Below are 12,304 nucleotides of genomic sequence, written 5' to 3' on the forward strand. Positions count from 1 at the left end.
TTTTAAGACTTGTTACTTAAAGTGTTGGTAAGTCATTCAGGTAGAAATGTCTTGTAGACAATGGAGGTACATGCAGGACTGGAACTTAGGAGGGTGTCAGTCAGGTCTTAAAAGAAATCAAGGCACTCTCTGCACATAGGTGATGTTTAAGATGACAGGACCAGGAAAATTCCAAAAAAGAATGTATAAAGAGCCCAGTCCCAAATATCTAAAAGATTCCCAAATTTAAAGGACAGGTAAAAAACTGGAGGAAGGATTTACAGTGATTGTCCTGGAGGTCAAGGGAGGAGAGGAAGGAGGGAATAAATAGTAGAGGTGGATGCTGCAGAAAAAAGAAACACTTGATTTGGGCCCTTGAGAAGTCTGGTGGCTTTGAGACGTCGGAAGAAAACATGGTAAATGGTTAAAGAGGTGTGCTCTAGGGAAACATGTTCCTGTGATTCTGCAGGGTGAAGGGAAATGCTAAAGCTGTACTTTGAGTACATTCATGCACTGATTATTCTTAATGTTGATTATTTTCTTAGACAAGTCGGAACAAAATTTAGCACCCAGAAATCTGAAACATGAGCATTTCCAAAGTCTTAGTTTTCCTCATACAAAAGAAATGATGAAGATTTTTCATAAAAAATTTGGCCTGCATAATTTTAGAACTAATCAGCTAGAGGCGATCAATGCTGCACTGCTTGGTGAAGACTGTTTTATCCTTATGCCGACTGGTATGTATTTTTAGATATAAATTGGCAGGAATCCATTGGCAGATGTTGAATGAAAGCCCTTCTAATAGAAATAAAAAGACCTCTACACAGTATTTCTATCATTTAGGGACCTCTTAAACCTCCCATACCATAGTAAAAAAGTATATTACTTCATAACCTCTGTTCTAGTTGTTGACATGATAAAGTTTATAGCTTTAAGATTTTCAACTCAAAGTTCTTTGTATTAAACTCATCTAGAATTTTTCTTTTTTCTAGTCTAAATAAGTCTGGAAAGTAAACAGGAAAATCATTGTCAAGGACTATGACCATTTCTGGCAGTTTGCTTGATACACTGTAGTGTTGCATGGTGGTAAAAATCATCAGCTATAGCCCAAAGTCCTGGGATTAAAGCACAGCTCAGCTACTCACAAGCAGTGTGGCCATGAGTAAGGCGCTTCACGCCCCGGGCCTGTGTTCTCCTGTGTGCAGTGGGGATGATAAAGTACCTGCCTCACAGAGCTGCATGAGGATTAAATGAAAAACATTTAGCATAGTTCCTTCTTAGCCTCAGTTTTGAAGATTCTAGGACTTTTCATTGTGCTATTAAATCTTGTGCTAGCTGTTCAATGATTTATAGTCATCATGTAAGAATATTAAATAAACCGAACAGGAAGCATGGAGAATTTGCAATTTCAATACTTATGTGTAGTCTTCCCTCTGCATTTTACTTGACTTGTGACCTTTAGCAAGTTCATGCTGTCATTATTAGACAGTGTTGTCTGGGCATCTGAATTTTTTCAAACTGATTTTAAAATTTAAACAATGTTGGCTTAATAATCAACATTTTAAGTTTTATTAATTTGTTAATCATTCTGTGCCTTCCTTTGAACCCTAATTTGATACTCCAAAACTCTAACACTGGAAAGGACTATGGCAATGATCTAATCCAGTGATTTTCAGGACTTTCCATGGTCCTTTAGGGTTTCTAGGGGCATTTTTAAGGTCCCTTATGCCCCAATGTCAACCTCTTGATTTATATATATATGTAGAGAGAGAGAGATTCCAGATAAGGTTTCTGTTAGACAAAAAATTTTTAAACCACTGATCTAGTACATTTTGCAAGTGATGAAATTGAGGTATAATAAGGTTAAATGACATTTCTAAGTTAACATAGCTAATTAAGTGGTAGAGCAGAAAGTAGAACTCCGGTCTCTTTGTTCTCAGTGTCCTGCTCTTTCCTTAACATTACCACATATATACAACACAAAATTTACTTACTACACATGTGAAAAAGAAGGAATGTGATATACAGTTTAAAAAAACAAAGTTCTAAGAACACTAGCCATCAGCTTCTACCATTAGTAGATGGGTGAAATTGAAAATTAGGGAGTAATCACTTTAGTCATCATGAAATGTGTGCTGATTGTCTTGCCATTTTGAAATGGAGTTATGCAGAGAGGCTGAGCATGGTGGCTCACGACTGTAATAGGATTACATTCTGGGAGGCTGAGGCAGGAGGATCGCTTGAGCTCAGGAGTTCCGGTGCAGCCTGAACAAGAACGAGACCCTGTCTCCACTGAAAAGAGAAAAATTAGCCGGGTGCAGTTATGTGCACCTGTAGTCCCAGCTACTCGGGAAGCTGAGGCAAGAGGATGGCTTGAGCCCAGGAGTTTGAGGTTGCAGTGAGCTACAATGACACCACTGTATTCTACCTGGGGTGACAGAGTGAGACTCTGTCTAAAAAAAAAAAGTTACGCAGAGAGAATTTTTTGGTCTTTCACATTTCTTTCTCTTCATCTACTATTAGTACACACAAATGTAGTTCCACCCTTTTATTTCAAAGAAAGATTGGGAATTGGGAATATTACTTACCTTACTGAGAAGAGTACTGGCAGTTAAAGCTCTGATATTCAATGTCAAGAGACTCATACTACTAATTTAAAAAAACTGAGATCCTAAAAGTACCTTCTGGATCATCAAAGAAATAGCAAACCATTTTCTCTGTGGTTTTTAGTGTTATATTTTTTATTACATTCTAACTCTTAAAAAAAATAAATATTATCTAGAAAGTAATTATTTTAATCCAAGTATCATGCTTTTTAGAGACCCTTTGTACTAGCAGAAATAAAAAGTTTACTGTGGGGGTCCCCGTCTTCTCCACCACCCTCCCTCTCCCGAAAGGGAGTGGCGTGGGGGGGGCGGTCCCAGCCCCCGAAGAAATAAAAAAATATGTTAAACAAAAAGAAAAAGGAAAAAAAAGTTTACTGTATTTGGATTTCCCGGGTAGACTTAAGTCCCAGCTACTAGGGAAGCTGAGGCAGGAGGATTGCTTGAGCCCAAGAGTATGAGGTTGCAGTGAGCTATGATAATGCCAGTGCACTCTAGCCTGGGCAACAGAGTGAGACCTTGTCTCAAAAAGAAAAAGAAAAAAAAAAGATGTCCTAAAAGATCAATTTTACACATTGTTTAAATTGACTTAATAGTTGGGTAATTTGAGTATGGCAAATTGTTAGCACCATGGGCAGTATCCCTTGGTGTTCTATTATTAATTATTTTAAATATTATATGTGATTTCTTTTGTAATTTTTACCTTCATGCTCTCAATATAGAACCTGAATATATTTTCACCATTTGTCTTTCAGGAGGTGGTAAAAGTTTGTGTTACCAGCTACCCGCCTGTGTTTCTCCTGGGGTCACTATTGTCATTTCTCCCTTGAGATCACTAATTGTAGATCAAGTCCAAAAGCTGACTTCTTTGGATGTAAGTTATAACATAAAAATACTAATAGAAATATGCCTTAGAAATAATTATATTTCAGTGCTCTAGATAATTTTTTTATTAAATAGTTCATGAATTATAAAAATAAAGCATAGGGGTTTAATTAATAGAGTTAATGCAAGTCTTTGAAAATTCTGATATAGATAACCTCCTGTAGTTCAATCTGATTTTATTCTACAGGAATATATTTTAGTAAGAACTTGTAACCTATGCTATGTTTGCTGATGTAAATTTTTGTTACTAATAGAAAAGGATTTCTTTTTTACTACTTCCAGATCAGCATACACATTCTTTCCCTTATGTCGTAAAATGCATACACATTTCATGGGCCTGCACACATGTTATTTTCCACATGGCTGAATTTAAGGAAGTAGATTAATACGTTCTACAGAATTCTTCACATTGAGATGAAAACAGAACTATTTTCAGGATTATTAGTCACCACCCCTCAACAAGACCACTAGTTTGCTTTTCTTTTCCAAAGAATGTCTTAGTACAGTGATGGTAGCCGTTGTTGAACCGTTCATGATGTTAGGCTCTTTGTTTGTTGTTATGCATTAAAACCCTGAAGATCCATTTACCTAAAAAAATGTAGCCATACATTAGGACTGGAATCACTTGGATACTAAATTCGTATTTATCATATTTAGAAATATGAAAAGTAAAGCAAATAAAGAAAAGAAAGTAAACAGTGGGAAGACTATTTTGAGTTACGATTAATAAGGGTTTTTTCAGAAATATGTACTGATTATTATATTGAGAAATATATTTCCCTTGATAGGGTTGATATGTGACTTAAAATATTTATGAAACCTAAGGATAGATGTAATCTTAAGTCAGATTAATGTATAAAATTTAAATTATTTTCTACTTTTATGCTTAGATTCCAGCTACATATCTGACAGGTGATAAGACTGACTCAGAAGCTACAAGTATTTACCTCCAATTATCAAAGAAAGACCCAATTATAAAACTTCTGTATGTTACTCCAGAGAAGGTTTGTATTTAAATCATTATTTTAAAATATGATACACATATCCACTGGAATATGTATATTTAAATTTTTTTTCATAATTTTTAATGTACAGTATAGTGCAAAAAATTCCTGTACAACTTTCACCCAGAAACCCCAAATGGTAACATTTTACTATAATTGCTTTATCGTTCTCTCTACATATTTTTTCCTGAAACATTTGATTGAGAATATGTTGCGGACAGATATCCTTTAACCCTAAATATTCCACTGTGCATTTCCTAGAAACAAGGAATTCTGGCCGGGCGTGATGGCTCACACCTGTAATCCTAGCGCTCTGGGAGGCCATGGTACAAAGATTGCCTGAGCTCAGGAGTTCAAGACTGGCCTGAGCAACAGAGCAACACCCTGTCTGTACTCAAAATAGAATATGGCATTTTTACCATAAGGAAGAGTTTTCCCTTTTATCCCACATATTTATTGATACTAGTATGAATCTTGGATTCTTAATTTATTCAGTGGATTACAATCAGTTGTCATTATGTGTTTTGATATTCTAATTGTCCTGTATTTGACCAGTGGGAAAGCTCCATAAAGCTGGCTTCTGTGTCCTTTTGACGTGTCCCCGTCAAGATGTTAGTGCTAGATGTGCTGGATGCCACTGGGATGTCATTACTTCTAGGCCCTGTTACGAACAGAGCTATGAAATACATATATGTGTTATTTTCCCCCAAACAACATTCATGCACATAACACAGATCTGCAGCCCTATTACCAGTGAAAATGTGTGGTGGCCCCTCAGATGTACTGAGGCAGAAAAAAGTTTTAGAACCATTGACCTAATAAATAAGCTGCTTGCTGAATGTGGGTGAACATTCTAAAATATCTGATTTGCAATATTCTATTACTTCTAAATTAAAATAACCGATTTTACATAGATTTTTTTTTTTTTACATAGAAGTTTTAATATAGCTTAAGTTGTAATGGAACTCAAAGACAACAAAATCAATACAGTGATGTGTTTAAATGATTTTTAAATGTCTAACATATTTCTGGTCTAGGTCTGTGCAAGTAACAGACTGATTTCTACTCTGGAGAATCTGTATGAGAGGAAGCTCCTGGCACGTTTTGTTATTGATGAAGCACATTGTGTCAGTCAGGTAAATAGTGTTTTTTATGTCTTGAAATATCAATAAATATGTATTACCAACAGTATATGTATTTTCAGAAGTGAAGAAAAATCCACATTTGGTAAACTAGTCTGCTATTTTACTAAAGAGTAAGGTGGTTCTTAATATATTAACCAGTGTTGGCTTTTTCTAGAAGGAAGATCCAAATAGTCTGACAAACGGTATTTTTTTTTTCCAACTAGTGGGGACATGATTTTCGTCAAGACTACAAAAGAATGAATATGCTTCGTCAGAAGTTTCCTTCTGTCCCAATGATGGCTCTTACTGCCACAGCTAATCCCAGGGTGCAGAAAGACATCCTCACTCAGCTGAAGATCCCCAGACCTCAGGTGTAAGTTGTTGAAAGGCGTGTATTTAAGAAACCTAGGACAGTGGTTTCCAGGGTTGCTGGACGTTAGAATCACCTGTGGAGCTAAAAAATCCCAATGCCCAAGTTGTACCTGATGCCCGCTAAATTGGAATGTTTGGGGCTGAGAGCCAGTATGTTTTTTAAAAATGCCTGAGTTGTTCCAATGTACAGCAAAGTTTGGAAACTAAGGTTTTTGTTTACTTACTGAAATTAAAACTCTACGTCACCATCTACTTTGGAAGTAGGGAATAAATTGCATGCTGTTCCTATCGACCCTGGTATACTTGTGGTAATAAAGTAACTTCTATTTATCTCATTTTGGCTTCCATATATCCCAGAGTATACTATACTTCATGAAACAAACAGATTACCCTGCTTTGTCATTTTCCTATAAAGTCCCAGTTATATCCAGGATGTTGGGAACAGTCCAGAAACTATGTAGAGCAGCTTTTTTACTTTGTTTTCATCTCAACAACAAAATGCTGCTTGTTGCCACCTAATCCATAATTATTCAGTCACAAAAACTACCATAAAATTATCTCTACAGATATATCTAAGTTTTACTGGATTACTTCATACATCTACCTGAGTTTGTAGACACAGACGCATTTTTTGTTAGGTTCATTCACTCAGGAAATATTTATTTAAAGTCTGTTGTGTTCCACAGTTAAATTTTTTTTTTTTTTGAGACAGAGTCTTGCCTTGTCACCCTGGCTAGAGTGCCGTGGCGTCAGCCTAGCTCACAACAACCTCTAACTCTCGGGCTCAAGTGATCCTCCTGCCTCGGCCTCCCGAGTAGCTGGGCCTATAGGCTCATGCCACCACACCCGGCTAATTTTTTTCTATTTTTGGTAGAGACGGGGTCTCGCTCTTGCTCAGCCTAGTCTTGAACTCCTGACCTCCAGCCATCCTCCCGCCTCGGCCTCCAGAGTGCTAGTATTACAAACATAAGCCACCGCAACCAGCTGAAAAAAATATTTTTTCCTTCCGATTTATCAGTATGTGCTTTAAGTTTGAGGCATAAACATTAATTTGAGCAGGGTGCAGTGTCAACTCCTATAGTCCAAACTACTGGGGAGGCTGAGGCAGGAAGATTGCTTGAGCCCCTGAGTTCCAGACCAGCCTGGGAGATATAGTGAGACCCTGTCTCAAAAATAAATAAATACATACATACATTTATACAAACAATTAATGTGGAATGCCTGAAGGAGTAATGACTGGACAGGATATTGGGGTGAATTTTTAAAACACAGTTTTTGTTCATTTGAAAGTAAAGACAAGCTGGCTCTATAAATATTGTAAGCAGTGAAAACAGTAACATTATCTCTCAGGGTTATCAGAAGAACAGAAATTTCCATATGAAGGATATGAAGGGGACATGAGATTAAGATAGCTACAAAGACCTTTACAGATTAAGCTGGCAGCTTCTAAATTATCTGATCTAAAACAAGGAATTTAAGTACTTTGGGTTTCTTTCAGCCTTTAAGTTGTTTGGTTCAAGCCTAAAATATTTTGTTGCTAATAGCACTTTTATATAGCACTAATGATCACACTCAAGTGCAAGAATATTTAAAGTCCTCAGAATTTTGTGTGTGTAATCACAAAATTTGGTATGGAATATTTTAATTTAATCTCACAGAGGAGGAGTGTTTGTATAAAATTTGGGGAAAAAAGAAACTTAGCTTCCATAATTGAGATGCATTATAAGACTGTATTTAAGATGCCATATTATACTTTAGGTTCTAAGAAATAACCTATATGCAGAAATTTGCTTATACAAATACTACAGTGATCTACAAATTTTTTTTTTTCTAATAGGCACTGTTTTTAGCTTTCTTCCTTTAGCTTATGCCAGATGCAATCTACATTTCTTTTAGTTCGGTTATATGCTTTGGCAAATGCCCATAGCTAAATGATACAAGTTTTCTTCACCTTTTGAATGACTTTTTTATGAAAGTATAAGATTTGTGATCTATGTTTGAGTAAACAGTGCATATAGTTATTTAGAGGCTGACACCTTTAATCTCTTTCTAGTTCTGTAGGGAGGAGATCTGTGTGGGAAAGCAAGATTGTAGATTTTTAGACTCTAGCACATGGTGCCTTGTGCATAATTGGCATTCAGTAAGAATGAATAAATGAAACACATGGAGGAATTTTGGTAAATGTGCGTAAAATGTGAAAATTTGGGCAAGTCTATTGACTCCTTAATATATTTGGTACTTCTCTGCATTTGGAAGGGTGTAAATCCCTTAGTAAAGTAGAAGATTTTAAAGAATTATTTCTGGTACACTATTTTCTGATCTTTTCTACTAACAGGCTCCTGTTTGGATTAAATTTGCCCAATTGTTGCTGTGTCATAGCCCTGGTAAAGTCAGGTGTCCCTAGGGTTAGAGCCATGACCCCTGTTCTCCTCTCCTCCTGCCAGTCTGTGATAATGTTCTTTAGGAAATACAAGGATGGATAATAAAACATGGCTTTATTCCTTCCCTTAGGGCCCTAAAATACGAACTGGAAGACAGCAAGGAGACAGACATACACAGTTAACTATAACACAATGATAATAATAGCCGAAACTTACATATTTAGCCTATACAGTGTGCCAGGTACTATTGGTATTTTAAATGTATTAACTTACTTATCCACACAAAAGTCTTATGAAGTAGGTACTCCTATTTTCCCCATTCTACAGATGAGGAAACTGAGGCACAAAGAGATTAAGTAACTTGAACAAGGGCATACACCTAATAAAGGTTAGAGTAAGGACTTAAACCACAGATATCTGGTTTCAGAATCCTTTAAATACTACATCAAATAACACAAAGAAGAAAGTAGTGATTAGAAATTAAATTATGGCAGCAGGAACTCAGGAAGGCAAGATTCACTGGAAGTAATGAGGAGGGATCAGATGGAGTTTTATAAAGGAACTGGACATTATAGCATGAGTGGTTTTTAAAAATTTAAACAGCTGTATTGAGATGTAATTTACATACTATAAAATTCACCTATTTAAAGTATACATTTCTATGGGGTTATTTTTTAGTTTGTTTATAGGATTCTGTAGCCATCACCACTATCTAATTTTAGAACATTTTTGTCTCCCTTAAAAGAGATACTATACCAATTAGCAGTTAATTCCCACCTCCTCCCATCCTCCAGCCCTAGGTAACCACTCATCTACTTTCTGTCTCCATATATTTTTGCTTATTCTGGACATTTCATGTAAATAGAATCATACAGTATGTGGCCTTTTGTAACTGACTTCTTTCAATGAGCATAATGTTTTCAGGGTTTAGCCGTGTTGTAGCATGTATCAGTACTTCATTCCTGTTTATTTTTATTGTATAGATACTATTCTAATTTTATTTATCCATTCATCATTTGGTGGATATTTGAGCTGTTTCCTTTTTTTTTACTATTATGAATAATGCTGCTGTGAGCATTTGTGTATAAGTTGTCACGGTGGATGTATGTTTTTATTTCTCTTGGGTATATACCTAGGGGTGGAATTGCTGGGTTATGTGGTAACTGTATAACCTTTTGAAGAACTGCTAAACTGTTTTCCACAGTGCTTGCATCGTTTTGTATTACCTTCAGCAGTGTGTGAGGGTTGCAGATTTTCCACACTTGTTGCTGCCTGTTTGATTACAGCCATGCAAAGTGGTGGGTGAATGGCATCTTAACAGGCAAAGAGTAAGAATTCAGGGTTGAAGTTTCTGGCATAGATGTACAGGTCAGGCCCAAGGAATGGTCAGTAATCCACTGGGTAAGTGGAAAAACATAGAGAAAGGATGACCCTGGCAAGATGGCTTGAGGACAGATCCTGGAGGGTCTTGCATATGATGATGGTGAAGTGTTTGGACTTTATTCCATAGGCACTTTGACCTAGGAAGTGGCTTGATCTGAACTGTATGGTTGATTGATAACTCTGGCAAGGGAATAGAAGATGAAGTGAGGGAACAAGAGATTAGAGGCAGGGCAGCCCTTTAGAAACCTATTGGCCATAATCCAGGAGAGAGAAGATGGTGGTGGTAACAGCAGGAGGGGAAGGAGGAGAGGGAGTCAAGAGAGAGGGCATCATTGAATCAACAGGACTTGCAGCTGATTGGGATGAGAAAGGTGGATGCAGTTGAAGTTTATACTAGTTTCTGGGGCAGGTGACTAATACTATTAACCATAACTGGAAATGGAGGAGGGGAGAAGGTTGGGAGGAAGAATGGGTAATGAATTTGATTTTAGATGTGTGGTGTTGGGGATATTTAAGGGTTGAGTGGAGATGACCAAGACAGTGATCTACATACTTTCTTTGGTCATATGTACCTCCTAAAAAAGCTTGGAAAACTATGTACCACTTGTACATTTTTAACTTGACACCTAAAATTTTTCAATATCAGTTTAAATAAAGAGAATGTGGTCCCTTGTAAGTATCAACATTTTAAAACAAAGTTGTTACCTTTTTAAAATGTATCCAGTGGAATATAAATACAATAGCAATTTTGTGCCCACTATTATCCATTTACAAGACACATTAAAAAACTTAAAACTCTTTAATAGTTTACCTTTTCTGTTTTTTCTTTGAACTCATATTTTCCTTTTATTTCCTCCCACAGAATTTTATCCTAAGGTAATTTTTTATGCATTAAATCTTGTTGCTTACTATATCATACTTATCTGTAAGAAAAATATGTATGTAAATTAAAATTTGTTTTTTAATTTTCTATACCAAAATTCTCTGTATAGATGCTCCTTTTTTTTTGTTTGTTTGTTTTTTTGAGACAGAGTCTCGCTCTACCCGGGCTAGAGTGCCATGGCGTCAGCCTAGCTCACAGCAACCTCAAACTCCTGGGCTTAAGCGATCCTACTGCCTCAGCCTCCCGAGTAGCTGGGACTACAGGCATGCACCACCATGCCCAGCTAATTTTTTCTATATATATTTTTAGTTGGCCAGATAATTTCTTTCTATTTTTAGTAGACACGGGGGTCTCGCTCTTGCTCAGGCTGGTCTCGAACTCCTGACCTCGAGCGATCCTCCCGCCTCGGCCTCCCAGAGTGCTAGAATTACAGGTGTGAGCCATCGCACCCAGCCTGTATAGATGCTCCTTGACTATGGGGTTATGTCGCAATAAACTCATTGTAAGTTGAAAGTATCAGGTCAAAATTCATTTAATACGCCTAACCTACTGAGCATCATAGCTTAGCCTAGCCCACTTTAAACGTGCTCAGAACACTGGCATTAGCCTATAGTTGGGCAAAAATCATCCAACACAAAGCCTATTTTATAATACATTGTTGAATAGCTTATGTAATTTATGGAATACCGTACTGTGAAAGTGAAAAAACAGAATGGTTGTATGGGTACTCAAAGTACTATTTCTACTAAATGTACCATTCTAAAAACAAAAAATCATTAACTCAAACCATTGTACGTGGGGCATTGTCTATATTGAATTATTGCAATCATTAGTATTAATAGTACATAATTGATTTGAACAGCTTAAAAATATTTTGAAAATAATTCTTAAACATAAATTTTGATTGAGAATGTATCTTTTAATGAGATAGAACTTTTTGTTTTTAAGTTAGTTCACATATCTACGGACAAATTGAGTTAGCTCATATTTGTTATTTGTATAGTTGTAAACACTAAGAACGTTGCTCACATAAACAAATACATGGAAATGGAAGGCATTTTATATAGCAGTAACACTCAATTATTTGAATTTCTTCTGACATGTATGCCAAAATGACATAATGATCTGTCATCAAAAATTACTTTTAATGATCTGTTAACTGACAGCTCAATTAGGTCCTTCAAATTTAGTGGTAAATAAAGAATTGGAAACTTTCTGACTGGCAAAATAAGCAAGATCAATGGTTATTCACTTTATTTTTTCTGGAAAATATACCCTAAGCTTTGCAAGACTTATCTGGTGACTATTGAGTATTCTTATTATTCTTTCAACAAGAACCCAGCACGCTGTATCTAATATATTTGGTAGAGTTAGGGAAATCAAAATATTGTTAGTTTCAGTACACCTTTCCTAATACGGTGTTTTTTTCTTTCCTTTTTTTTTTTTTTTTTTTTTTTTTTTGAGACAGTCTCACTCTGTAGCCCAGGCTAGAGTGCCGTGGCATCAGCCTAGCTCACAGCAACCTCAAACTCCTGGGCTTAAGCAATCCTCCTGCCTCAGCCTCCCAAGTAGTTGGAACTACAGGCATGCGCCACCATGGCCAGCTAATTTTTTGTATATATATTTTTAGTTGTCCATGTAATTTCTTTGTATTTTTAGCAGAGACGGGGTCTCGCTCTTGCTCAGGCTG

General features: G+C 36.4%; 1 protein-coding gene across 3 annotated transcripts in view; it reads left to right on the forward strand.

Annotated features, from left to right (window-relative positions):
* The window catches only part of BLM (BLM RecQ like helicase), an 82,770-nt gene that overhangs the window by 36,407 nt on the left and 34,059 nt on the right, over positions 1 to 12,304 (forward strand). For all 3 annotated transcript variants that reach the window (XM_045561654.1, XM_045561655.1, XM_045561656.1), the window contains 5 exons: positions 525 to 716; positions 3,338 to 3,456; positions 4,358 to 4,471; positions 5,509 to 5,607; positions 5,820 to 5,968. In XM_045561654.1, coding sequence (XP_045417610.1) covers positions 525 to 716; positions 3,338 to 3,456; positions 4,358 to 4,471; positions 5,509 to 5,607; positions 5,820 to 5,968 — 673 coding nt within the window. The remainder of the gene's footprint in view (positions 1 to 524; positions 717 to 3,337; positions 3,457 to 4,357; positions 4,472 to 5,508; positions 5,608 to 5,819; positions 5,969 to 12,304) is intronic.

This window comes from Lemur catta, chromosome 9 (genome assembly GCF_020740605.2).
Source record: "Lemur catta isolate mLemCat1 chromosome 9, mLemCat1.pri, whole genome shotgun sequence".
Lineage (NCBI taxonomy): Eukaryota > Metazoa > Chordata > Mammalia > Primates > Lemuridae > Lemur > Lemur catta.